The following is a 27,378-nucleotide window of genomic DNA, read 5'->3' on the forward strand; positions in this document are numbered from 1 at the left end:
AAATTTGTATGAAAAGCACAGAAAAAGTAAAACTAACAAAATTAAAATGTTTAAAACATCGGAATAATTGACATACAAATTAAACATTCATTTTAAAACTGACAAGATTTATTAAACAAAATTAAAACGTTTAAAACTTTTTATGTGTGATAAAATTTAAACTATGCATGCACATTATAACTAGATACGAATTAATTGATAAATTAAAATATTTTATTTTATAATGACCTTGGAATTAAATAAATACATCGATTAAAATTTTATTTTCCTTGATTTATAATTTGTAATCTATTTTAAATGTTAATCCACTTCATGAGTTAAATTGGCTCTTGTATCTATTTAATAACTCGTGGGGTCATTAAGCTAAAAACGGGCCATATATTTCAAGCTCATAAAATTCTAAATAAGCTAACGTCTTCACATTATAAAAGTAATTTCTTATTTTTACTTAGTTTTATTGGAGTACTTCGTAAAGTGATTACTGATTTAAGAGCAGATGATTATCACGCATCATCAATATATATGTTCATAATGTATGTGACAGACTCGCAAATCTTCGACAAGTAAAAGCTTTATTTAAGTAGAAATAAATAAATATAGATCGGGAAAAGACTTGAACTCTTTTATTAAAAATAGTGGCAACAATATGGTAAACGGTAATATAATTTGATTGATAATTAAAATCTAACAAATATATTCACAAGTAATAATTATGCTTAATCAGTCAGATTTGATGTTAAATAAGTTAATTAACGATTACATCCAAAAATGATAAGACAAGAATCAAAGATTCAATGGTACAACGTTGACCCCATGGCGCTTAGTTCACTTGCTATAAATCGCGTGGGTTATACATACGATTACGAACTCACACTGCAGCTTTAATTTCCTGCTTTTCCCACTCAGTTTAATTTTCTTTTTTCAAAAATTCACTGAGAAAAAGAGAGGGTAAAGCGAGGAAGTGAAGATGGAAGAAAAAGGGTCGTCTTTAGTCCATCTTCTGGTTATAGTATCGAGCTTAACTGCATTTGGATTTTCCATTGCTGCTGAACGGCGGCGTAGCACTGTAATCGCTCTCTTTTTCACTCTCTCTTTGTCGTTTGTGTGTGTATGCAAAAATGTATGTCGATTGATCCAGCATTTAACTGGTTTATGTTGATCATCTTGATTATTACTGTATTTTGGTATGGATTTTTTATTTTGGGTCTCATTTGGTATGTTTCTTGAGAAAAATTATAACTTTATGACTGTAATCGTTTCTATGATTGGAACGGTGTACAATGGAATGTCGATTTTTGCTGGAAATGATTTTATGTGAATGGTTTTTTTACAGGTTTTGTTTACTTTGGCGTTTTGCCTAAATATTGTATTCTTGTTTCTTCTCATATGATGATAATGCTGAGTACTTGGATGTTCTGTGGACCTTTATGAGAAATTAACTATAACTGATGACTGATTAAATTTGAAGTGGTGTGATGCACTTATGTTGCCTTTTCGGGAAAAAAGATTTTATTTTTTCCTTTTTTTGCGCCATTTTATACCCCATTCAATGAGATTTGAACAGGCCAAGTCCCGTGAAAGTGAGAGTTGCACCAACCCTTGGTTAATTGGTTGGCAATGTAAATAGAATTTTTACCAGGATCTTGAAGTTTATCTTGTGTAGGATTCGAGGAAGTAAGGTTTTACTGATTTCCATCCCATATACTGGCAAACGTTGGAAGGCTATTGAATTCTTTGTTTCTTGGAAGAATAAAGTTGTTTGCCTATTCAAGCGTGAAATGCAAAGTGCTATAATATAGCACTAGTGAAAAGAAAATGTTGAGGACATATATTTTCTTGCATTTTATTAATATTGGAAGCTTCAATGTTAGTTTACGAAGATATGATGTTACGAACAAATTTCTTATACATCTACTCCACATTCTGAAATGAAGGTAGGACACAATGAATTGTTTATCAAGTTACTTTGATTTAATGTCCTTGCAAAGACTCGAAGATAACCTTGGCCTGTAAATTCCATGACTTACATTGCTGATTGCTCAATGAACAAAAACATATATTTCTGTTTGGTCATGCTACACATGGTAAGAAAATAGAATATGTTTTCAGACAAAACTAGTTGTGCAAACCGAGCGATAAAATATGCAATTTCCTTCTGTTTGTAGAAGTGAATCTAATTCCTCGTTTTCATTGCCCCAGTGACTCCTAGAAGCAATTTTGTTAGCTTTCTCCTCTGGCTAGGTGGCCGATATCGTGCTCTCTGTTCAATGAGTTCACATACATCCTTTGATTTCTAGACAAAGACCATTTTCATGGGCAGTATGTTGTTTATTTTTTTACCTTTCTTTCTTTCTTTCTTTTATAATTTATACTTTAGGTTTTCGAAATTGGGCAGCTATGAATTAAATTTCAACACATTTTCTTTGGCTTTGCGAGTTCCTTAAATTTCCTTGTTGTTTAGTTACTTTTGTTGTTAGTTGGTTTTAGTGAACATTGTTGGTATGGATGGATAATCATTGAGGGAATGATTATGTATTGGATATATCTGTGCAAACTTTGTATAATCGATCAAGATTCTGGTTACAAGTTTGTGGAAATGGTTTGCCTGCATTTGCATTCTTCTATGGTAGCCAAATTTGGAAAGGAAACATGTAGTAGTATAGTTCGGGACCGAGTCTTGTTATATTATTATGTACAATATCTTTTCCTCTGGAAACGAACGAAGAGAGAAAACTTGTGATAGATAGTACTTGAGTGAGAGATCCGGTTTTATTGGGGTGGATGCTGGAAGCAGCCATTTTGATCGTAATCTCCATACATGGTCCTTTGAGCATGTTTAACCTGGAGACTAAGCAACCTTTCTCTTGTGCAATATGCTTAACTGGGAAAAAAAATTTAGCTGCATAAAAAATAAATTGTATCAATACTCGTAAGTTTATTATTTTGCTGCCGTTAATATACATCCAACTTTGCTTTTGTTTGTTTTAGAATTTATCTCACCTGACTACTCTCCGTAAAACATAGTGGGTCTACAGCACATTGCGCACAAGTTTGAGTATCAAGAGTAGATGTCTACAATGGTTGCAATAGGTATACTTAGTTCTTGTTAGCACTCACATATGTGAATTCAATAATCCAGCATGATTTGGACGTCATTTTTTATGAGATTGTATTTGAGTTAAAAACATGACATAAATATTATCCAAAATTTTAGTGACCAAATGGTAGTCCTTTGGATAAAACTTTTTTTCTTGATTTGGGATGTGTGTGATGGCTGATTACCTGATGACAGTTCAACACCTGATTGGCTTGGTCAACTTTTGATTTAAGAGAATCGAATGTTAGCATTGTGCAACACATTTGACCACATGTTAGATAAGAATAGCAAATTTATACGGATATTTTAGTGAAATGTGGTCAAGTGACTGGAGGAGCTATGGAGTATTGGTGATACAAAATTTGTCTTAAGGCGGTGCACCTTTTAGATTATTTATATATACCTTCCTGTAAGTGGATGTAAAGATACTATTTTTGTGTCAGCCTACGGTCTATGGTCCATGGTCGTTACACGTACGTTGGCCAACACGGTTCAGCAGGACTACTGCTTAATAGTTGTACTTAAAATTGTTTTGAACTTAGCTTAGCTATGATCCGGGCAATGTGTATATGCTACTAGTTAGCTAGGAGTCCGTGTCATGTTTGAGTTATCAGCATAGAAGTAGTTTCAAGCATAATGGCATGAGCTTGTCTTTATATTTTCTTCTGTATATATGCCTGTATTCAGCTGAACCCAGGGCAGTTTGTAATTATGGTTGTATCTCTCTCTCTTATTCTTTGCATGACAGGGCACTTTAACCGTAGAAGAGGTCACTAATCGAACATATTGTGTCTACGAGTCCGATGTTGCCACGGGATATGGAGTGGGGGCATTCTTGTGTCTTCTCTCAAGTGAATTTTTGCTTATGGGCGTTACTAAGTGCATGTGTTTCGGAAGGCCTTTGGTTCCTGGTGGAAATCGTGCCTGGACCATAATATATTTTGTCTCTTCGTGGTAAGATAGTGAATTCTTTATATAGTTTTTGTCTTTCGTTTCTGTATCTTCCTTAGTTTCTTGTTCTTTATGCATTTTTATGTAATTGAAGAGAGTAATATAGTACATTTTTCGCTGCCTTTTTCTAGCTCATTTACATTTTATAACAGGTTTTATGCAACTTAGTAGTTTGTGGTTTATATTTCTAATGATTTAGCCAAAACTTTGTAGGATGACATTTATAGTAGCAGAAGCATGCCTAATTGCTGGTGCTAAGAACAACGCATATCACACCAAGTACCGTAATATGCTCTTAGCGGATAATTTTTCTTGTGAATCTTTACGGAAAGGCGTATTCATTGCTGGGGCAGTCTTTGTGGTTGGAACGATGGTTCTGAATGTCTACTACTACATGTACTTCTCTAAAGCTACCACTCAACCTGCTCATAAAACTAATCGTGCTTCTTCGACGGTTGGCATGACTGGGCGAGTATAGATTTTCAACTTGAGACTTAAAGATTGCTGTGCAACGATATCTAGTTTACTAAATGATGATTTTTGGTTTTCAGTTGATAGGGCTATATTGGGATTAATATCACATTAAATTCAGTTTATTTATTTTGATAATGCAAAGGTTTTACTGTTTATTATGATAATTTTGATGTAATGAATGTTGTGTTGGTAATTTTGAGCGATGGGTGGTCTTGAGTGATGTTTTCGTTTTATCTAAATAATCGCATTCATCTAATATGCAAACAAGCTATTTCTAAATAGAGAGCCAAAATTATATATACTATTTTTTTTTTTTATCTCACTTCTAAAACTTTTCTTGAGTGGAATTTGTATATTTTTTTACTTTTGGTTATGTTGATTATTCATTATTTAGTATATCAATTTACATTTTTTTTCTCATTAAGTTATTTTTAATCAGAATGTTGAAACGTGACATAAAACTCGTTAGCAATATTTATGACACTTTAAAAAAAATTTATTGTCATGTCAACATACGAAAAGTAACTAAAATTGAAAAAAAAAAATATAGAATAGTGTACTAAAACTATGAATTGATTGATAATATAATCGAAAATGAAAAACATGACAACAATTAACCAAAACTATTATTCATCCCTGCAACCAATTTCTCCCCTCTAGTATTGATTTCTAAAGTTTAAGAGATTTTCTTTCGAACGAATATGTGACGGTCGCTATAAGTTGTGAATTTGAGTCCCATAAACCTTATTGCATGGTAAGAAACCATATAAATATATTGTCTATTTAGGCCATCTCCAATCATGGCACCACAATGGTATGGCACCATTGTGGTGCCATGAAATGTTGCTCCAATCCAGCACCAAAATTGGCGCTGGATTGGAGCAACGCTAAATCCTGCACCACATGTGGCGCAGCAATTTTGCTGCGCCACATTTTTTTTAGTTTTTTTTTTATTTTTTTTTTGTTCTTAATTTGATTGATTTTATATTAGTGTTTAATATTTAATTAATTAATATTTTTTTGAAATTATAAATTTTTTGTAATTTTAATTATAAAATTGTTAATATTTTGATTAGAAATTAATTAAGTGTAAAAATAAAAAATAAAAAAACACAGATTAAATTAATAGAGATGCTCACTATGAATTACGAAATTCATTAATTGAGCATTTATGGGAACAATATAGTAATTCGAATATTTAATATTGTATTTTTGTTGTATTATTAATTTAATGTCAAATAAACGTGCTTTTTTCAATGATATTTTGATTTTATTAACATATAGTTTGTATTAAATAATTGTGCGTAAATCAAATAATTATTTCGTTAATATGAAATAATTAATTCACATTTTAATATATAAATTAAAATATTTAAATATATAAATTATAATATTTAATCAAAATATAGTTACACCAATACAATTAGTTATGGATCCCGGTTAAAGTTTTTTGAAAAAAAAAGTCTGTCACCACACAAAAGCTTTTATAAATTATTATCCCTTTGGGGGACTTATAAAATTATAATATCTCTATCTTCAACGGGTTGTCCCCTCATCATATTAAGAAGTTTGTTGCTGAATTAGTGGCTAGAGAGACAAATGAATGGGGCAAAAGGAAAATGGCAAAAAAGCAATGAAGCAAAGAGGAAAAATGGTAAAACGAAGAGTAAAACGAAGAGTAAAACGACAGCAAGAGAGAAACAAATCCAGGTACAAAATCTAAAAAGTCCTTGTGGTGTGCAGAAGATCAGACAAAACCCTTTTCATTTGAAAACTGGAATACTTTTATTTTTTCACAGACAGAGCCAAACAATCCTCTATAGTCTAGACCATCCTTTTGGAACAAAACCCGATAATCCACAATCTTGGATTAGAGATCATATATTGTACTTTCTGAGAATGTAATAAAATTATTATATTTCTCTATATCTTTATATGCTCAAACTGTGCATGATATACGTAAAAAAACAATTATTTTTGAATACTTTAAAAACAAATACATTTGTTGAAACGCTCTTGAATAATCGGGGTTGGCTGTTCCGGTTCTATTAATAGTTGATATTACTTGATATCTTATGGATTGTTCTCTACCTCTTGCTCATCTCTAGTCAAAATGAAAGACAAATCCATCAAATGTTCATATATTCTTTTATAAATATCATGTTTGAATGTTCAGTTAAGACATTCACTATATTATTTTTCAGCAGCACCCCTAACTGTTTTTCATTCATATCCTCAGTCTCGAGCGTCGGAAGGGCTACGGCAGGACACCCACCTGGTCCCCTTCTAACGATTTTATTCGTGATTTCAAGTTCAAGACAATTCCAAAATCTACGTCTGGACTAAGTTATACTTATTAGAATCAGACCCTAATTTTCCCGTTAACATCATTACTATATTTATTTATTTATTATTCCCCTCATTTATATTCTTTTAGTACATCTTTTATTAGTAATAAATGGATTTGCTGGCCATTTATTTCGTACAATGATCACTCAAATTTCTAAAATGTCAGAAATGAAATTAAAAGCTAGCAAGCATCAAGTTTCCATCCTGTCAATTAAATTCTTAGGCCTATCCTATCCGCCTTATGTCCTTCTCTCTTTATAAAACTCGTACAAAACACAAGAAAAATAGTAAAGCTTGCACTCACGCTGACCAGGAACAAATCCTGTCGCCGGAATACAAGAAACTGAAGTATTTTTTACATGTGGGGTTCACCGGCGATGTCATTATCCGGCAGAAAAACACAGGTTTTGCCCTCGTATATCGCCCTGTTTCTTGTCATCTCAATTGTGCATACATGGGATTCCTGCCAAAGCAAGGTAGTGGCAGTAAGGACATTTCCAGAACAAGCTCCTTCCTCTTCTCATCCTTCCAAGAATCAAACTACAGTTTCCAGAGAGCATTTCAATGGCAGAAATGGTACATTTCTTGATTACAAAAGGAGAATACCAAGTTGCCCAGACCCTCTTCACAATTAGTGGAGTTAATTTTTTTTTAGCTTTTTGGTTTATTAATTAATCTTACTTTGTTCATTAATTTCTGTCCAAAATACTCATGTTTTCCTCGTATTTTCACTCGTGATTCTAGGAACTGAATGTTGAATGAGTAAACCGTGAGTATTTTGTTTTTAAAAAAAATGGATGATCGAGAATATTATATCTGGAATTCTGGTTTTGTAATCACGCAATTAGGTATTAATAACACAATGCCATCATCTCTGGATTATATTTCGTCTCCCGATTAAATGAGTACTTCGTGGGGAAAGTTTTATTATAACTGCATTGATGCCAAATCCAATTCTTTCACCATTAGAGCAAACTTTACGTACAGACCTTTTTTTCATCAGAGCCTCGTGAATAAAGCAAATCCAGTGGAGGTCTTTGTTCTTTTTTATGATTAGAAACACACGACTTTACAAAGATTTCAGACACGGTTTTCAATTTTAGTATTGCTTAAAGTAGTTTCTGATATATTGCATACGAGGAGGAAAAATCGTACCGTTTTGATTTATTGTTACTTTACCGGCCTCATTAATTCCCCCTCATTAGCCATCAATGGCCAGCTAGCTAGGGGCTTCTTTTTAATTTTTCTTTCTAAATAATGGACAAATCATAGGAGTGATGGGATTGATACTTTCCCTTCCCACAATATTGGCTTTCTCTACGCTATTTCGGAGAATTTATCTGCTGTCACGTCAATGAAATTTGGGGTTGATTCTATCCTACATTAGCACTATCCTATAATAGAATCAAAGAACTCAAATTTAACCATATATACATGAGGTCCACTAATTTTTTAAAATCACATATGCATGTGAATCTTGTCCATCCAAACCATGTGGGAACAGTGCCCCCACATATAGCTCCCACATATAACATCGACTTAACCGAAATTTGGTATTTGGATCCTCCAACTATATGCAATGATCACATTGATGAAAACCCAAAATATACATCATTCCTTATATTAAATAACGATCTTTTAAAAATTGAGTATTTTTATTTTAAAAAAATAAAGCGTAAAATCCCTGCAAAGTAGTCATATTTGCGTGATCTTTTTAAAACACAACGGGTCAATCCTATCATATTTATAATACAAATTAATGTTTTGAACATAAAAAAAAAAAAAAATCTCATAGGTAAAAGTCATTTGACGAAAACACTGACATAATAGTTTTAATTTGTTAGCTTGACCATTGAATGAATTGTTGAGAATGGGTTTTTGTGAGACCATCTCACAGATCTATATACATAAGTCGTCTTGATCCGACTCATATCTATCATGAGTAGTAACACTTTTTGTATAATAAATAATAATTTTTCATTAATTGAGTGAGATTGAAAATCCTTATAATAAAATTGATGTATCAAAATCAAAGTTGAGATGGGACGATTCTAGGAAATAGGTTAGTTTAGGGTATATCTTGAGTGAGAATCCAAAGTCTATTTGTGTTCATTATTGACTTTAATTATTTCAAAAGGATATTACACTCATCACTATACAAAATACGAGTATAATTTTGCGCTACATAAATTTAAACTGATTGTGTAAAAAGGTCATATAAGAGGCAAAAATTTGTGTGAGACGGTCTCACGGGTCGTATTTGTGAGACGGATCTCTTATTTAAGTGATCCATGAAAAATTATTAATTTTTATGCTAAGAGTATTACTTTTTATTGTGAATATGGGTAGGGTTGACTCGTCTCACAGATTATGATCCGTGAGACGGTCTCACATGAGACACACTCTATAAAATGATGTCTTCCTAAACATGTTAGTAATAATATAATATTGATTTGAATCGTTGATGTATTTTGATTATATATTGATTTGAATAGTTGATGTAAACAAGGAGAAATAAGATATCTTATTTAAAAAAACCAAATAATTATGCATTTTGATTATATATTGATGCAAACTTCCTTATATGTTTTTTAAAAATTATAATATATCTCTATTAAATTGAACTTACAATTTAGTTTTCATATTAGTTTTTATAAACAAATACCTTCGTTTGCTTCTTGAAAAACATGAAGTGAAACTTGTCTTTAAAATATGCATACAATTTGATTGGTCAACCATTTTAAAATTGGCAAATGTCATTCTATGAAAATTAAATATTCAAATGGAATAAAATTATCAAGTCAAATCTTCATAATTTAATCGCGACTCCAAAATGTCAACTATAATACTCCCCGACATATAGTATGAAGATTTAATTAAAACAATAATTTGTAATTAGTTTGCTATGTTAATTGCCTAAAGTACCCTTCCATGATACTGTATTAATGAAATAAATTATATTATTGTGCACTTTGTGTGAGCTTCCCAAGATGCGGACTTCTGTAAAAATTACTTTGAAATTGACAAGTTGGCAAGAAAGATGATGATACGACAAAGTTGACTTGTAATAAGTAAATAATATACTAAAGTACATGGTTAGATCGATTCTACCTGGGCAGTGCTCCACAGGATCTAGGTAGTTGATTTTAAAGAATTTGATGGATCTCGCATATGAATTGGTGGACCCCATATATGTGTGGTTAAAACTGAACTTTTGATCTTTTCATGAGGATAGTGCCCTATGAATTATGGTTAAATATTCCAAAGTACATATACTATGCCAAAAAAACATATCCTAACTGAAAATATATATATAAAAAATCTACCTGACTCCAATGACATTCTTAAACAGCAATTCTCGAAAATGGGCAATTCTTAGCTACAAGCCTAGAAAACGTCAAAAAATACATGTCACGCCTCTCTATTTGGCTAAGAAATTATCTTCCAAAACATATATATATATATATATATATATATATATATGGGGAAAAGGTAAACTAAATAAGAGTAAATAAATTACTTCTTCAAAATTGGGATTTTTCTTTATTTTGTCAGCTCTGTGTGTTCCGTACTCGATTGAAACACAAGGTCAACTCCAGCTCTATCTCAATTCCAGAGACCGAAGGAACCGGCTTGTATTCTTGACCGGGTTCGACCCGGTTCACCAAGTCCTGCTCTACCGTTTCAACAGAGGAAGAGTCTTGACTCCCCGCCCATTTCAGTTCATCGGAGAATTCTTTCTGATCCTCACCGGAATCCCATCCAGTGATGGTGAATTTGGCATCCGACTCGCGGATGAACTCGGCAGGTGGGGTCAAGTCAACGTTCTTCTTTGCTGAGCGTTTGAACCTTTGGCGGTTCTTGATGCTGAGACGGGAGGCGGCGGAGGCGTCCTTCGAGAGGTGGCGGATGTCGCAGCCATGAAGTGGCATAATCGACTGTTTCTCGGAGGCGGATGAAGAGTCGTCATCGCCGGTGCCTTGCATCATAATCGGTGCACCTTTGAGCACCGCCTCCACCGCTGCCTGGCACTGGGGCCAATCACCGGAGCTCATCAAGCCCACTGAACCTTGCACAGGGTTGATGATTCTCCCACAAGCCTCATACAAAAGTGACTCCAGAATCACTGCGGATTAATAAAACAAACGATCATCAAATTAAAGAACGAAATTAAACAGAAAATCAATCACTCAAAATTTCTGCACGTTTGTGTACCTGGGCGGAGATGAGGTGGGCCAGCATCGATGAGATTGATGAGTCCGGCGCGGCCATAGAACTTCGCAAGGAAAAGAGTAGCATTAGCTTGTGACTGAGGGGAACTGATCCATTGAAGAGAAGGCCTAAGGATGCAATCTTCGGTGCATGCTTTGCGGAGAGCTCTGCAGCCATTGCAGCTCATTTTCATGGAGAGATTGAGGAAGGAGGACAATCGAAATTAGAGGGGAAAAATGAAAGGAGGGGATGCGGAGAATTGTAAGTAGGGGCTATTTATTTTGCAAAATGTGATGTCATGCCGGGTTACCACTGAACCCGCGATGGGAAATTTGTAGGTTGCTTCACCTTTTTATTTTTAGTTAATTAATAATTAATGGTTCAATTGAATATTTAAAGAAATAAAGTTACTGACCACGCACATGTACTAACGTATTTGAAAATATTACATCTATTTAACCACTTAACTATTATTAACAACTAATTTAAACAAATATAATAAATAATCCATAAAATTAGAGTATGTCTATTGTGAGACGATCTCACGAACCTTTATCTGTGAGACAGGTCAACCATATCGATATTCACAATAAAAAGTAATACTCTTAGGATATAAAGTAATACTTTTTCATGAATAATCCAAACAAGAGATCTGTCTCACAAAATACGATCCGTGAAACCGTCTCACACAAATTTTTGCCATAAAATTATTAGTATCAGACAGTAATTTTAATCGAGTCATGTCCAGTGGTATTGAAGAATATTTCAAAATTCAAACTATCTATTTTTGTTGTAAAATAATAAAGCAAAAACTTGTGTGAGACGGTTTCACGTGTCGTATTTTGTGATACAGATATCTTTTTTGGGACATCTATGAAAAATTATTAAATATTATGCTAAGAATATTACTTTTTATTGTGAATATCGGTAAGTTTGAGTCATCTCACAGATAAAGTCTGTGAGACTGTCTCACAAGAAAAATACTTAAATAATAATTACATAAAAAAATATACAGTTGGCCTAATTAGACCGGTTATAAATAAATAGTATAAACTTTATTTTTGGTCCCCATTTTTTTCAAAACTAAATATGCTAGCTCGTATTTCCAATTTTGTTGCTAATAATAAATACTTGTACAAAAGATATTGAAAGTCACGAGCATTGTCTGGTCGTCGCATAATTATATGATTTTTTATTTTTACAATGTGGTTGACATTTGACTTGGAATTAGGTAAAATTCCTGGAAAATTATTTCTCGCCAGCTTCTTATATTCTTGAACAATCTGATAATTTAACTTTGTACAAAAGAATTCATATTTTTTCAGTATCAGTTCTCAAACCTTGGTTTGTAACATTTTAAAAAGATTTTTATTAAAAAATGTTATCACATGTAAGTACATATTAATCTTTATTTTCCTGTTTCATTAATTTCACGATAACAGAATTATATTTCATTAACAAATTCGATTTTTCATTTTCTTTTGGTCTTTTATATTATTATATTTAATCTTAGTTATATATATACAAATGGGTATTAGTTATATCTAAAAAAATTGGGTCTTAGTAAAAAAAAATCAAGTCTTAGTCCCAAACTTAAAATTTTTGGTGATTTTCAATAATTTTTAATTGAGACTGCTCATGATCAGTAATTCACATGACGCGTCATGTTGGCGTTATGTTAGGTTAGGAACACGTCGAAAAATTGACTGAAAATTGAAAAAATAACAAAACAAGAACAAAACTATACTGAATTAAAATTGAAAGTTGACTGATGAAGACAACTAAAATCACATAGAAATAAATACGCATTGCCAAAATTACGAGTAATTTCTGTAAGTTTTATTAGATTTGACCATTTTAAAAATTCAAACGTATGACTCCACGGATGACATTTTAGCACTTAGTGGTTTTACGATCAAATATTATTTTCAATGATGGAAATCAAGTTTCCATTTATCTTCTTATTCTACTACTTAAAAAATGTAGCCCTCCTAGTGTGGAGCCATGCTAGTTGATTATTATTTAATTTGGACAAAGACAGATTAAATGAATGTAGCACACCCTTTCGCTTGAGCAGGTCGCCGCATTTTTACTTTGTAATAAATATTAATATAATTTAAATCGTTGTCATAATGTTGCTAATTTCCGGACAATTATGTCACACACGCAATTTGACTAAGCCTGATTGGCTGGCCTGTGCTTGTGGTTCCCGATTAAAGCTAATTGGTCTATATATTGTTTTTAATCAAGTAATTAACCAGGGTGTACCGCATAAATTGATTGATTAGTGCATTTAATATAATACTTTAATAATCAGGACTAACAATTGTGGTTTGCTTGTCACCTTGATCTTGCAACAAATGGAAATTATATGCAAATTAAGTAGTTGATAATTATCCTGTAAATCTCAAGGAGTAGGTCTCTTGTGAGACGATCTCATGAATCTTTATACTAGTGAGACAGGTCAACCCTACCGATGTTCACAATAAAAAGTAATAGTCTTAGCATAGATGACCCAAATAAGATATATGTCTCACAAAATACGAGCCTTGAGACCGTCTCATACAAGTTTTTGTCAATCTCAAGAACACGTTATTTTTTTGATGATCACATAAACTTTGAAACCAATGGAAGATTTCCTTTGTTTGCAAATTCGTGCACTTGGAAGGAAATATTTGATTTGAAAGGGGAACAATCAAAATTGAAACCCTTAACTCAAATCTATTCATCCAAATTAACGCACGCGATGTAATATTTAAAATTTATTGGATGTGTGTACATGTATATTTATATACATATAAATACAAAAAACATGGATTGAAGTGTGTCATCTGATGGAAATTTTCGACATAATTTATTTATTGTGGCTTTTCGAATCATGTTGGGAGAACGTTGGCAGGTTGCCGCAAGGGTTACTTCTTCATATTTTATTACTAAACTTTTACCTCCAAATTATTTAATGAATTAATTAATCAGCCAAAACTCGTCACAATCTCTTTCCTATTGTTTACGTAAAACCTGTGAGACGCGGCGACTCGTGGATTGGAATATTCAATTTCGTGAGTGCGTAAGCGCTTATGTAGTACGCATAGATTCTGTCTCGATCCTTTGAACATTCTTGAATCTTAAGTGGATGATTATTAGTCATGGTTAACGAATTGAGTTTATCTGAAATAGATCCGATATAACTCGATTCAATCTGAAATCGGTTAATGTGGTTTAAGTTTGAACTTATCCAATATTCTAATTGAATTGGATTGGTTTTTAAAAACTTAATTTGATCCGGAGCAAAAACAATCTGGTCGATAACAATATCAAAAACCAGTGTTTTTTAAAAAAGTTCTTAATATTTTTTAAATAATTTTCACTTGTAATTCTGCATATAACAAATATTTTTAAAATGGTGTCATTATCATGTCTTGTGTGGGATGTATGTAACTTATTTATCCAAATTGAATGATCAAAGTCACGTACAACCAATGATTATTGGAGTGGTAGTTAGGGGTGTTCAAACTTCGGATAAAATCGAAAAAATCGAAAATCCAAACCGAAAAAAACCGAATACTAAACCGAACCAAAAACCGAATTTTATAATTCGGATATAAATGTTAAAATCGAAGTTAATTTGGTTCGGTTTCGGATTATAAATGTCAAAGCCGAACCGACCGAAAAACCGAAATTTAATTAAATTAATAATGTTATTTTTATTTTATATTATTTATTGAGATGATATTAGAGAATTATAATACTTAGTTGATTGTTGTTATGTAATTCATTTGTACTTTATATTTAAATATTTTACTAAGAATCATTTAAAAATAACATATTATATTTATAATATATTTATATTATTAATTTAAATAATTGTATCAAAACCGAAATAACCGAACCATTTCGGTAGAAAACCGAACCGAACCGAAGAAAAATGGTTCGGATATCGGATTATATATTTGTAAAACCGAAAACCGAAAAACCGAAATAAAAAACCGAAAACCGAACCGAACCGATCGATGAATACCCCTAGTGGTAGTACCACTTATGATCCGCTCATAATCACGCCTACGTGTTTTTCCAATCCCTTTATATTCCAATTTAGTACCTACTTGGATGCCACACTACAATATCGATCAAATTATTCAATTAATTGATTACATTACTTTGAACACTAATATAAAACTCAATCATGGTGTATCATTACAATATATTGAACTTTGCAATTTTTATACAAGTTTCATTTCAAAGCGTACAAATTAAGAAATCAACATTTATATCTGGCATGTGTGCTGATGAAATGTAGTTGAAATTTTTTTCTTTGAAATAAATATTAATTATTCTATTTTTTATGACGCGAGAAATCGTAGTTGCTATCGCGTACTAGGTAAATTACTAAATTTTATGTCGAATACAGCAACATGCATGGTTAACAGTTCCTCTGATCTGGTTCCTGATCGGGTGGTTCTGGAACTGATTTGAAAATAAAAACCTTGAGACCAATCCGAACCTGCGGATCGGTTCGTAATTTATAGACGGGTTCTTGTTCCGATTTTTATAAATGTTTAATATAAAATTACTTTAAATAATGTAAAAAAATTTATTTAGTATTTTGAGTGAAAACAATAATGGCTAATCATAAAAATATAAATAAATAACTTAAAAATTGATTTTCATAATTGAAAATCTAAAATTTATCACGATTTATTAAAATATATTTTCAATACACTGGATATTCATCGGAGTTTGAGCTTTGAAATTCGTCGATCTCTCTAGGGGTCCTATTATTTTTTCGACTGAAAACCAATCTTGTAGGCATATTAGCATGTTAGTGTTTCTGACTTTAAATTAGTTCTTTTTTCATCAACGATTCTTCTACATACGGAAAATGTTGATTCAGAAGTAACATTTAAACTTTGAACGGTTAGGACATCTTTTTCAATTGTCGCTAACACTATATAAGTTGATAATTTACTTTCTATCAATCAAAAACATTGAATTATCTGTAGTTTCAATACATTGGCTTAGATAAATTTAGATATCATTGTAATTTTTTGTTCACCGATTTTCCTTTTAATTTTTGTCGTTTCAAACTTCGAAGAAGTTGAGTGCTCCACTTTCGCTTTTTTCTGTTGGCCTCATATCTGTCTACGCACTCGTTTTACAATTTTCACTAGCATACAAATCAAATATTTATTGGATAGAATGCATGATTGAATTCTTTTTTTGTCATCAATATTCTACCGAAAAAATTTAGTATAATATTCAAAAAAAACATGTCTAATCCACATTGACTTTGGCCATTATCAAGAAATGTTACTTAGCCATACACAATTAAGGTATTTTCCCAATATTTTAAAATTTTGCTTTCCATATTTGAAACAAAATCATGCATAACAACGCCATCACGATATTTAATAAATTTATAAAAATGTTGAAAACCAAAGATAGAAACATGGTTGAAATATGATAGTCAATATCAGAAAATTTTTCGATTGCTTCTTTAAAAATTTATAACAAATAAACACAATTAATCAAATTATTTCAATCATCGTCAGTCAACATTAAAGACTCTATCACAATATTATTATAATATGTAGTAACACATAAGTTGACACATATAACACGAAACAAATTAACATCTAAAATCGGTTTTAAAATGATGGATGTCATTTATTCCTCTTGACAAGGTTCGACTTCATAATAGTCGGGGATATAGCGAAAATATTCACCAAAATCGGAAATATATTCACCACCACCATTGTTTGAAAATGATATCATTGAAATTCGAATTATTTATTCAAACACTTCATTGGAACACTAATTGTTCTATTAATAGGTATATGTGATAAACACGAAGTTTTTATTAATTTTCCATATGTGCAGTGGCATAAGACAATACACAATTATAACCACACGCATTTTACAATTTTTTTCTTAATAATTGTTTTTACAATTCGACATACTAATTTTATCCCCAAATATTACTTTTTTACACGAGTTCATTGATGATACATCTAAAGCGTAGTAAATAATGATTTTTAATATTTTAAAATTGTTCAAATAAAACTCCTCTTACCTTTGAACTGTTAGATAAAGAGATACATAAAACAGTGAACCAGTAACCACCATTCCTTGGGTTATAGTGTTATGAACCTCTCCTAACATGAAGAGAACAAATGTGTCTCTCGTGGAAGAGAAAAATCGACTCCACCCGGATACGGATTCGAATTCGACAAACATATTTTATGAATTTGGACATCATGATGTCTGATGGGTAAAATAAAATGAATTAGGATATCCGACTCGATTCAACTCAGATCGCGAGGAGTTCAAAATAAAATCTTAAAAAAAAAATCATAAATGTAGCATTCAGTGGCTGAATGTTAACAGAGGTGGCAACCCTAGAGTAAGTCCACATACTGGCCAAATATTAATGGGCCTTGAAAGCCCGATTTAGGAAATGGGCCTAATATGCAAGTGATCACAATTTATTGTTTTTTAAATTTTATGCAAATTGAATTTATATAAATTATTGTTCTATTTTTTTTTTCAGCTCATATTATGTTGCATAAATAAATACAGATAATCAGGAGTTACTCGGAAAAATTAAAATGAAATACGAGGAGGGTGTATCTATAATATTTACATACGTACATATATAAAAAATCTATATTAATATACATATCTTAACCATAATTGGTTTTGAAATTTACAGTATATAATTTATACATTGAAATGTAAGATTTGTATAATTTTACAACATTCTTTTTGCTGTTAAAAAACAATATTTCAATATTTTTTAAACAATAGTTCAATATTTTTCTTGCACTTAGGATCGAACAAGTAAAAAGGCAGTTGACAAACAAAACTCTAGTTAGCTAATCACTAAGCAACGCAAAAGTAGGTGCTGCGGCTGTCACAAAATTCGCCTTCTTAACGAACCTCCCTTTCATTCGGGGCCTCTTCTCCGCATTCAATTTCCGAACCTCGTACCTTATTTTCTTCGAGTACAACCTATTCCGGCGCTTCTCCCTATACCTAGACACCCTTGCTTCTCTCCCTGCATCGCCTATCGCTCCTGCTCTGCTCCTCCCATCATACTCATATTTCCACACACATGCATTGCTCCACATTTGCCCTGAATTTACAGGTAAATCCGAGTTAATCCCATCCAACATTTACAAGTATGTATGTGTGTGCGTGTGCGTGTGTGTGTGTATAAACATACCGTGCAATCAGGCCAACAGTCACCGGAATAGAATTCCGGTCTTTCTCCGGTTGTCCACGGAGACTTTTCCCCCTCCCAAATCGAAATGATGCCTTCATAATCAAGACTCAAAAGGTTCTGATTTTTATAAGAATCACACTTGATGTTCATTAAAATTGAATCTCCTATTACTGCAATATTCTTTACTTCTTCTTCACCTGTAATTGCAGAATCATAACCGAAATTCAACTCAAAATCTTTTCTTCCCACTTCAACTTTAACCCTTTCACACCCTAAAGAATCGCAACCCTTCGACTGATATATTTCTTTTTTCTCGTCACAATCCAAAAGTCCTAATCCTTCGATACTAAACAAACTGTCGTCTAGATCTTTACCCAGTAAACTCTCGACATCAGCAACAAACTCCGCAAGATCCATTTCAGATGGAAGAAACCCGTGTAAATTATTCATTTCTGGGCTCAAACCATCCGACAGACATATGGATTCGTGTCCAAAATCAGCAGGCTGTGTTATTTCTACATGAGTAATATCATCCCCAGATTCAGTAGAATTGCATGGTTTTGAAACAGACCGATCGCATGTAGGAACTCTGCACAGTAATTGTTCTTCATTTTCTTCACGTGAATTCTCTTCGCTGCAAATTTCAGGAACAAGGTGAGGTGGGCTAATAGATTTTCCATGCTTCTTCTGCCTTTGCGTTCGAGCTTTCTTGGTGAAACCATTGTGCCAGAAAGGCTCATAAATTTGACATTTTGCATCAAGAGATTTGATGGATGAGATTTTGAGGCGAACCCTTTCATGTCTCCGAGCTAAATAATTGGCCGAATGAACAGATGAATCGCAAGTTGGCACAAGAATGCATCGTCTGCTGCACAATACCATCTCGCTCTTTTTTTGATGCAGTTATCACAAGCTCTTACTGATTTTGCTCCAAAGGCGTTGGCTAGTTTTATGTTTGAATTCATGGATCCTGGATATATTTGAGCTTTCAAGTCAATAAAATTTATGTGGCCTTTCTTGATTTCAAAGTTTGTGCAAATCATTTGTAGGTGGGGATTGTTCAAGTGTCCCACAGCGTGCACTTTTGCAGTAGTTTTTGAGTCGGTACTGGGACATTCTGTTTGCCTATTTTTGGGATATTTATCAAGGGGCACTTTTGGGACCCATAATCGAGGGACTTATCTCTTTTCTAATTGGTTAAGAAGAAAATCCAATCATATTATCTGAATTATGATTGGCTGGCTGTTTCATTATTGGATTTCTTGAAACAGTAATTGATCCAATTTCTTGATTTTTAAACTCGAATGAGACGTTTTTCGTTGAAGTTGTCTTTTTATGAGAGGGGGCTGTTTGAAAGTTCAGAACAGTACATTGGAGTAATAATTATTAAGCAATCAAGTTGTAAATTCAATTTATATATTGCCAAAAATATCAAAATCTATAGGTTATCCCTCATGAACAAGTTGCTTTGAGATTGTGATCATGCAATTCGGTGATGGCTAAGAGTTTATTACATCTATTATCTATTACTATTATTAAGTTTAGGACCGAACGCTTGCCGTTTTACCAAAAGCTATAGTTAGTGGTAATGGTGTAACTCAAATCTTTTAAACCACACAGTAGTTCAAGTACCACGGTTCGATCGTTATACCAAGTTGGGACAATTATTGCACCCAACAATCTCCCTCCCAATAATTGCACTCCTTGCAATCAATGAGAATCGAACTCGTGACCTTGGCTCTGATACCAATTGTAGAATCGAGCGCTTCCCGCTTTACCAAAAGCTATAGCTAATGGTAAATGTGTAACTGAAATATTTTAAACCGCACAGCAGCTCAAACACCACGGTTCGATCGCTATATCAAGCATGGACAGTTATTGCACCCAACACTAAAGAATTGAAGAGGGCCACATATTAACAACATATGTTTCTTGAAACACTTGTTTTATCTAATTATTAAATCACCATATTAGTTTTTTTTTTTAAAACACATGATATTTATATAATTTTATCTTGTATTATTATGAAAAAACACTATAAATTTTTTGGTAAAAACTTAAACCAACAAAACATATACTTTATATAAAAATAAAATTATGTGTTAAATGAAAGTTATACATGTGAATAAATCAATATTAGAATTGATTATTACTGTACAAAATTTTGAATTGTTATCATCATAATAAATAAAATTACAAATTAAATATTTGTTAAAGAAACTATCTTCTCAAAAAATTATGTATTTATGTTTTTTTAAAAAAAACATTAAAGAATTGAATTAACTAATTCCAAACTATATATATATATATATATATATATATATATATATATATATATATATATATATATATTGATATTATTATTTTAATATCATTATTAAATTTTATGATGTAAGAACATGTCACCACTATCCTTCAATGCACACTGAATAAATCTTCATATTAATGCAATAACATTATTTTACTAGTATTAACTATTAAGGAAGATGACCACATAATAACCACATTAATCTCTTGGTATGTTTTGATGCATTTATTTTTAAATAACCCCTCTAAAAATAACCACCTCCAATATTTTTTTTATCAATTTTCTGAAACACTTGTGTTATCTAATTAATAATGCATTATATTAGTTTTTAAGATTTAACAAACATACGACATTTTATATATTATTTATATAGTATTATTATAAGAAGAAAAACATAAAAAATTGACAAAAATAGTTATACCGACAAAATATTATTTTTATATATAAAAAATTAAATTTATAAACATGCAATTTCCATAAATTTGAAGGTTATTTACCCAAACTATTGGGCTTGCCTGAATAAAAGCCCAATCAGACGTGGGGGTTAGGAGTTAGGTTTACTTTCATGAATCCATCGAATTAAAATTCTCTCCCCTAAAATAAAATTTGCTCTTCCAGAAGCTCTTTCGAGTCTGTAATTCTCCTGAAATTCGCAGGTATGGCTTTCTTCAATTAAACTTTTATTATCAGTATAATTCTTAATTTGATGAACACATGTATCATAGATGCAATAATCGTAATTTTATGTCCTCCGTGAACATTTTTTGGATTAATAATAGCTGAAACATATCAATTGTTTGTTGTATTCGGTTCTGAATTTTCCCGATATTTAGTAGAATGTATTTTATCGGAATTAATTCTTGTTGAAGTAGGATTTTTTATTAAATTAAGTTCTGGATGAACTTTGCACCGTTAAAAATCTCGTGGGTATAAAGTTTCAGCTTCAGTCCTTTTTTCTGGTAAAAATCGATTATTTTACTTCTGTTGTAACTATCTGGGTGAAAAATTAGAATCTTTTGATTTCTTTCGTTGCTTGATAAATTTTATTCATGGTGGTCGTACCCTATTTTGAGTCATTAAAGAAAATGTGCGAAGAAATCTGCATCTCCTATTTGTATAATTAGAAATAAAGATATTTTTCGTTTAATTGAAACGGGCGGTATTTTCTTTCACTTGTTTTTTCTCTTATAGATCAAAGTTATCCAGGTTGAAAAGTAGTATGTTAGGTCTGTCACCTTCACATTTGAGAGATAGGTAAGCATTGTATGAACAACATGTTCATTTATTCATGTGTTATTGAGCAAAATTTAAAGGATTGATGGAGAGTAGAGATCATTTTTAACCCAGAGTTGAGTCATTTTCTGTTTTTTGTCAACATATTATATATTCAGGATTTTGTTGTGGCATAGAACATGAGTCTTGATTGAATGTGAAACGCATTCGAATGGTTAATGAGAGAATGAATAGAAAGGAAGGGTTAAGATTCGAGAAAGTAGTCATTCAGCTTATGTGCTTTCCCCCACTGTATTCAAGTCTTCTATAATTATTCTGGTTAAGACAGATTCAATAAGTTGATTTATTTATTAGTTTAAACTATCAAGTTTTGTTCTGTGCAAGGAATAAGTTTGGTTTATGGACAGGATTGGTCTATCTTTATTTCTTTTATGCTGGTTAAGACAGAATTGGTCTAACTTTATTTATATAATGGAACAAGTTTCTTCCAAGTTATCCATTCTTTTTTAACATGGACTGGGCATATTAATTTTCACTTCTATTGTAACATTTTGGCATGGTTAATTCTACTCTTGCGGACTATTCAAGTGGGCATATATGATCTAGTTTTTCCTATGTCCTTTTGTGGCCTGCTACAATATTTTGTTTTTTCCCATTTCCTTGTGTTTCTCCATGGTACTCATCTTCATGCTTTAATTAATATTTAGTATTACTCTTCTTTTTTCTTTTTGCTGGTTTAGCTTTCATTAAACCATACTTGGATTGGTTGAGTTGTAATTATATAAAACAATGTTTTCAATCTAATCAACTTTTGAGTTTGTATATTTGTATAACTCTCATGAGAAAATAAATAAAACCTCTCTGAAAAGCATCAGCTCGGTTCTTCATGATGGCTACTAATAGCAAGGAACTCTAACTGAAAATTTATTTGTTTGAATAAGTTTTCTTAGGTTTCTTGAGAATGGTTTGGTGTGGAAGATTGTAGTTGATAATTTAAATTGTGTATGGTGCAATTCTAAATGATGGCCTAAAATTTTGTCTGGAAAAAATCATTTGGTTGTAATTTTATCCACAATAAAATAATGGACTCCATGCTTAGATTTCTGTTTCTAGATTTGTGTGTTTAGTGATAACGCTTGTATAATTGAATGGAGTGGAAAGAACTTCAGTTCGTGCCCAATGTGTAGATTCTTGAGTGACATTTAGTTCTTCTACTCGGTGCATCTTCCTAGTATTATGATGCCTCGTATCAGTAAGTGCTAAACATGGAATGGCTTATTCAGGTTCCTAATGGCTGGGAGAAATCGCATGCCTCGCCATCCTGATAGTTTTCGAGGCCTCCCTGATGATCCACGGCCTATTTTGCGTCGAGTTCCCCTCCCTCCTCACCCTCTTGCCCTGGAAGAGGAACTAGATCTCCAAAGAAGAGACATTCAAAGACTCCTTATTGAAAACAGACACGTGATTGATGATAATGTGATGCTTCAAAGGGATTTGGCGTCTGTGAAAGATGAGATCCACAGATTAAGTCAGGTTATTCCTAAACTGAATGGTGAACGAGAGGCACAACGAAGGGAGTTGATTGAAAGAGGGCTGAAATTAGAGGCCGAACTCCGCGCTTCGGAACCTCTGAGAGAAAAGGTGGCTCAATTAAGGACTGAGGCTCAGAAACTAAGTGGGGTTCGGAACGATTTATCGACACAGGTTCAAAATCTCACAAAGGATGTTAATAAACTCCAAGCTGAGAACAAGCAGTTAACTGTAATGAAGACTGATGTTGAGAAGATGAGGAAAGAGCTTGCTGATGCCAGGTATGAAGTAAATTCTTAGTTGATTGCTGATATACGATAGACTAGATTGACGCTATCTGTTGCTAATTGTTTGAAACCACGTCTCCCCAAAACTCTCGAGCTTATGAAAGGTGGTGTCTCAACTCTGAACAGTAATTAATTATTTACTATTTAGGACGTCCCCTCAGATATAAGACAGACTGCGAAATATTGGCCCAAATTCAACATACCAAATGGGCATGTTGATTGGCGTTGAACAGCAGTGACCCAAAAAATAACCGCCCAAGACAAATTAATTTTTGCGCACACAGGATTCGAATTTGCGACATTCTGTCCAAATACATTGCTAAAAGCAATCCATACATAACTTTTAATTCACGATAAATGGCTGTAAATAAATTAACATTAACATTTTTCCGATAGCACATGAAGTCTCTGGTATAAGACGAAGGATAATGATTTCCAATTGGTTACTGGGCCGGGGGACCAATTGAAATTTGAGTTATGATGCGTGTTCAAAGATTTCCTTAAGATGAGTCGCCCATAAATGTTGTGTTTCTGATGACACTGCTTTACTTTTGCATCCACTCACTGTTTAGGAGAATATACGAACATGAGAAGAAAGAGAACGAAGAGCTGGTAGAGCAAAATCTGTCGATGGAGCAAAATCTCATCTCCATGGCTCGAGAAATGGAGAAACTACGTGCTGAGCAATCAAGGATGGAAATGGGTATCTCAATCTCTCCCTTGCTCACAAACACAAGACCACACAGTAGGCTTGATGTTATTTTCATCTGAAACGATGTTTTCTGAACCAACTTTTCATTGACACAGGTATTCGAGGATATGGAATGCTGAATGGAAGTCACGAAACAAGATATCCAGGGCCGTATGGTGACACATGGGGTTCGTATGATAATCGCGGTCCTTTTCGACGTTGATTTTTTCCAGATATCTGTGGTCTGGAATGAAACAAAACGCTGTTACCCCTCTCCGGTCTCTTATTCCTTGTGTAGTTTGTATTTGCACATGCAGCAACTATTCTCTCCATCTCTCCCAAATGAAAGAAAACTTGTTAAACTTGCCCTTTTGACACGATAATTCTATCATGTACTTCATCCACCAAGAGTGTCATTTTTTCTCATATTCAAACCCACAAACCATAACTTGCAGCATTATCACTCCCTTGCACAGTTACACTGCTATAATATGATAATCAAAACGTTTTTCTTGCAAAACTGTGATATGATATTGATATCGAGTTATTTTTTTTTCTTATAATATTTGCGGTTTATTAAAATTTAAATATATTATATATAGTATGTTGAGTTAAATATAATGTATTAGCGAAGTATTTTCAAATGGTGACAGAAAATTTAAATTGAACATGATCATTAAGTTATGTCAAGACATGGTATGAAGATATATATTTTCGTCAAAAAGATGTTTCTGGGGTGACAAGTCAAATATTACTTATATTTGATGAAAGAAATCATACAAGCAATTATAATAATCTTCGAAATAAGGAATTAATCGTCTCTCATTCGAACTGTCGGTTTTTGTTTTTAGCATTTTGGGTTGCGAGTTGTTGATGCTTTAACCTCACGAAGCTGAAGCCTGAAAGGGTATTTAGAAATAAAGAAACTTCAGTACTCCTGTCCTGTGTGTAGTTTAGTTGTGTAATAAAATATTTTATCAGGTCCATAATATTATTATACACAAATAATGGATGACCCCACTCCACATTTAGCTAATTAAAGCTCAACATATTTAAAGTTTCGGTACGTTTTTCAGATTTACTATTATTATCAGCTACACGATAAATATTTTACAAATTTGATTTTCTAAAAAATTAAATACTTAATATACATACGTACAACATATAGACAGATGTTAGCAAGTACTGATTAATTAAGAAGGAAGTTAAATATAAATTTCACATGCTTGTTATAATAAGAAAGTAATGATGTTGGTCAAAATGGAAACCGAATTATTAGAATAGAATAAATCCGGAACCATTGTGCTTGATCCCTTAGTTTTGATGATGACAAATAATAATTTATTGTGTTAGATCAAGCTACCATTTGCTTTATACTACAGACATTCACTCGTTTAGTAGAATCCGATCAACTGTTCAACCGGTCTCGTAATATTAAGCTACTCGACAGTCTCCTGCACATTAGTCTGTGACAAACTACTCGATCACTAAATATTTCCAATATTGGTTGTTAGACTGTGTGTTACAAGCGAATTCTAAAGTTGAAATGAGTTGTTACAAGTTTTATAAAACCAAATTCTTTTGGTGAAATCATTCCATAAGTGAAAGAAGAGATGACGTAGGAGGTTGAGTAATTGAACATCCATAAACACCAATTGTGTTATTTCATTACTTCATTTATTTATCTTGTTTAAATTGCTTTATTTGAGTATAAATTATTTACAAGATTCATCGGACCGTTTCGCAGTTCCGACCATTTCTTAAGAAGTTGAAAAAATCTGATTTCGATATTTAACAAAATCAAGATTGATCGAACTATTTGACAAAATTTAGAAGAAAATTTTTAAAAAAGTTTATTCACCCTCTTTAAACTCTGACAATTGGTTTTCCAAAACCTTTTTATCATTTCATAAACTAATTACCACAAAATGAGGTAATTAAGATTTTGTGTGGCTTTGATTTGTAGCAAAAAAAATGAAGTTTTGATTCCACATGCATTCAATTTAAAGAAGGGGGTCAGAAAATGACCAGCCACCTAGCTGCCTTTATACTTAAATAATAATTACCTAGCTGCAACTCTATTATAATTATTTAGTTATGGAATTTTCAACTAATTAAACTCCATTATCCATTTAAATTTTACGAGTCACCACTTTTTCTTTGACGCCACTGTCTAAATTGTCCACACTCTAGTGGTAAAGATGCTTCAATTTAGCCTTAGATTCACTTTTTGTACTAATCTAAATCCGTGCACTTGTATATTTGAAGAAATTCTTCATGTATGGAAGTATACCATATGCAGTCATGGTTTAAAATTGAAAAATTATATTTTTGGTCATATAACTTTTGTATTTTTTTTAATTTTTGTTCGATTGTTGATCAATTTATAGTTTTAATTCATTAATTTGCATATTTTTTCGATTTCAGTCATTTTTCCTTGGAGTTCCGAAGTGACGTCGGAAAATGCCGAAATATCATTAGAAATACTGACGTTGTACGAGAGACATTATTGACCCGTCTAATGTCATGTCATCACTCGGTGAAAAAGGCTAAAATAGAGAAAAAATTGCACGTTAGTGGATTCAACTTGTGAATTGACTAATAAGAGGACAAAATTAAAAAAAAACATCAAATTACATGATTAAAATAAAATTACTCCATCTAAAATTATATATATCAATCCAATTAGAAAATATTAAGATAATTAAATATAATTATGTAATATATCTGAACAAATTGAATATGAAACAAAACTAATTAATATGTATATACGGGTTAATGTGATTACAAGGTTGTATGCGTCTTGCACGCTGCTTTCGTGCGGCTGCTTCTGTTTCTGCTCCTGCTTCTGCTTCACCCCTCTTCTTCATTTTCTCGAGCTCCAATTTTATTCTTTTACACGTCGACTTGGCCCTGATATGATGTATTACAAAGATTCCTCCAGTGACGCTAAAACAATAAAAAAGACGTGTATTTATGTCCAACACTAGCATAATTTATATCAATTTATAGGCTAATTTAAGT

At 32.3% G+C, this 27,378-nt stretch overlaps 3 protein-coding genes and 1 pseudogene across 4 annotated transcripts; 2 read left to right on the forward strand and 2 right to left on the reverse strand.

Moving 5' to 3' along the window:
* The first annotated feature begins 868 nt into the window (after positions 1 to 868).
* Positions 869 to 4,686, forward strand: LOC140830533 (uncharacterized). The gene is made up of 3 exons (XM_073193888.1): positions 869 to 1,066; positions 3,846 to 4,051; positions 4,262 to 4,686. The coding sequence occupies exons 1-3, from the start codon at positions 968 to 970 to the stop codon at positions 4,524 to 4,526; spliced, it is 570 nt and encodes a 189-aa protein (XP_073049989.1). The 5' UTR covers positions 869 to 967; the 3' UTR covers positions 4,527 to 4,686.
* A 5,395-nt stretch (positions 4,687 to 10,081) lies between these two features.
* On the reverse strand, positions 10,082 to 11,341 carry LOC140829669 (LOB domain-containing protein 42-like). Of its 2 annotated transcripts, XM_073192975.1 has the most exons (3): positions 11,087 to 11,341; positions 10,392 to 10,997; positions 10,090 to 10,258 (listed from the first exon to the last, which is right to left on the reverse strand). In XM_073192975.1, the coding sequence occupies exons 1-2, from the start codon at positions 11,274 to 11,276 to the stop codon at positions 10,423 to 10,425; spliced, it is 765 nt and encodes a 254-aa protein (XP_073049076.1). In that variant the 5' UTR covers positions 11,277 to 11,341; the 3' UTR covers positions 10,090 to 10,258; positions 10,392 to 10,422. The 2 variants fall into 2 exon arrangements, with proteins under 2 accessions (XP_073049075.1, XP_073049076.1); XM_073192974.1 differs by having other exon boundaries at positions 10,082 to 10,997.
* A 6,523-nt stretch (positions 11,342 to 17,864) lies between these two features.
* LOC140829670 (zinc finger protein CONSTANS-LIKE 16-like) lies at positions 17,865 to 19,418 on the reverse strand (annotated as a pseudogene).
* A 3,677-nt stretch (positions 19,419 to 23,095) lies between these two features.
* LOC140830534 (protein FLX-like 3) lies at positions 23,096 to 24,766 on the forward strand. Its single transcript, XM_073193889.1, has 3 exons — positions 23,096 to 23,657; positions 24,236 to 24,366; positions 24,471 to 24,766. Exons 1-3 carry the CDS (start codon positions 23,137 to 23,139, stop codon positions 24,575 to 24,577), a joined length of 759 nt encoding a protein of 252 aa, XP_073049990.1. The 5' UTR covers positions 23,096 to 23,136; the 3' UTR covers positions 24,578 to 24,766.
* Positions 24,767 to 27,378: the final 2,612 nt, after the last annotated feature.

This window comes from Primulina eburnea, chromosome 4, assembly GCF_022965805.1.
Source record: "Primulina eburnea isolate SZY01 chromosome 4, ASM2296580v1, whole genome shotgun sequence".
NCBI classification, from domain to species: Eukaryota; Viridiplantae; Streptophyta; class Magnoliopsida; order Lamiales; family Gesneriaceae; genus Primulina; species Primulina eburnea.

What these genes read in the sequence shown, in the direction of transcription:
- LOC140830533 (XM_073193888.1), top strand. Translation starts at nt 968, where the DNA reads ATGGAAGAAAAAGGGTCGTCTTTAGTCCATCTTCTGGTTATAGTATCG. An exon ending in CTGAACGGCGGCGTAGCACT is followed by an intron (nt 1,067 to 3,845) that starts GTAATCGCTCTC and finishes TTTGCATGACAG; the next exon opens with GGCACTTTAACCGTAGAAGA. An exon ending in ATATATTTTGTCTCTTCGTG is followed by an intron (nt 4,052 to 4,261) that starts GTAAGATAGTGA and finishes AAAACTTTGTAG; the next exon opens with GATGACATTTATAGTAGCAG.
- LOC140830534 (XM_073193889.1), top strand. Translation starts at nt 23,137, where the DNA reads ATGGCTGGGAGAAATCGCATGCCTCGCCATCCTGATAGTTTTCGAGGC. An exon ending in AAAGAGCTTGCTGATGCCAG is followed by an intron (nt 23,658 to 24,235) that starts GTATGAAGTAAA and finishes CTCACTGTTTAG; the next exon opens with GAGAATATACGAACATGAGA. An exon ending in GCAATCAAGGATGGAAATGG is followed by an intron (nt 24,367 to 24,470) that starts GTATCTCAATCT and finishes TCATTGACACAG; the next exon opens with GTATTCGAGGATATGGAATG.
- LOC140829669 (XM_073192974.1), bottom strand. Translation starts at nt 11,276, where the DNA reads ATGAAAATGAGCTGCAATGGCTGCAGAGCTCTCCGCAAAGCATGCACC. An exon ending in CCCACCTCATCTCCGCCCAG is followed by an intron (nt 10,998 to 11,086) that starts GTACACAAACGT and finishes ATTAATCCGCAG; the next exon opens with TGATTCTGGAGTCACTTTTG.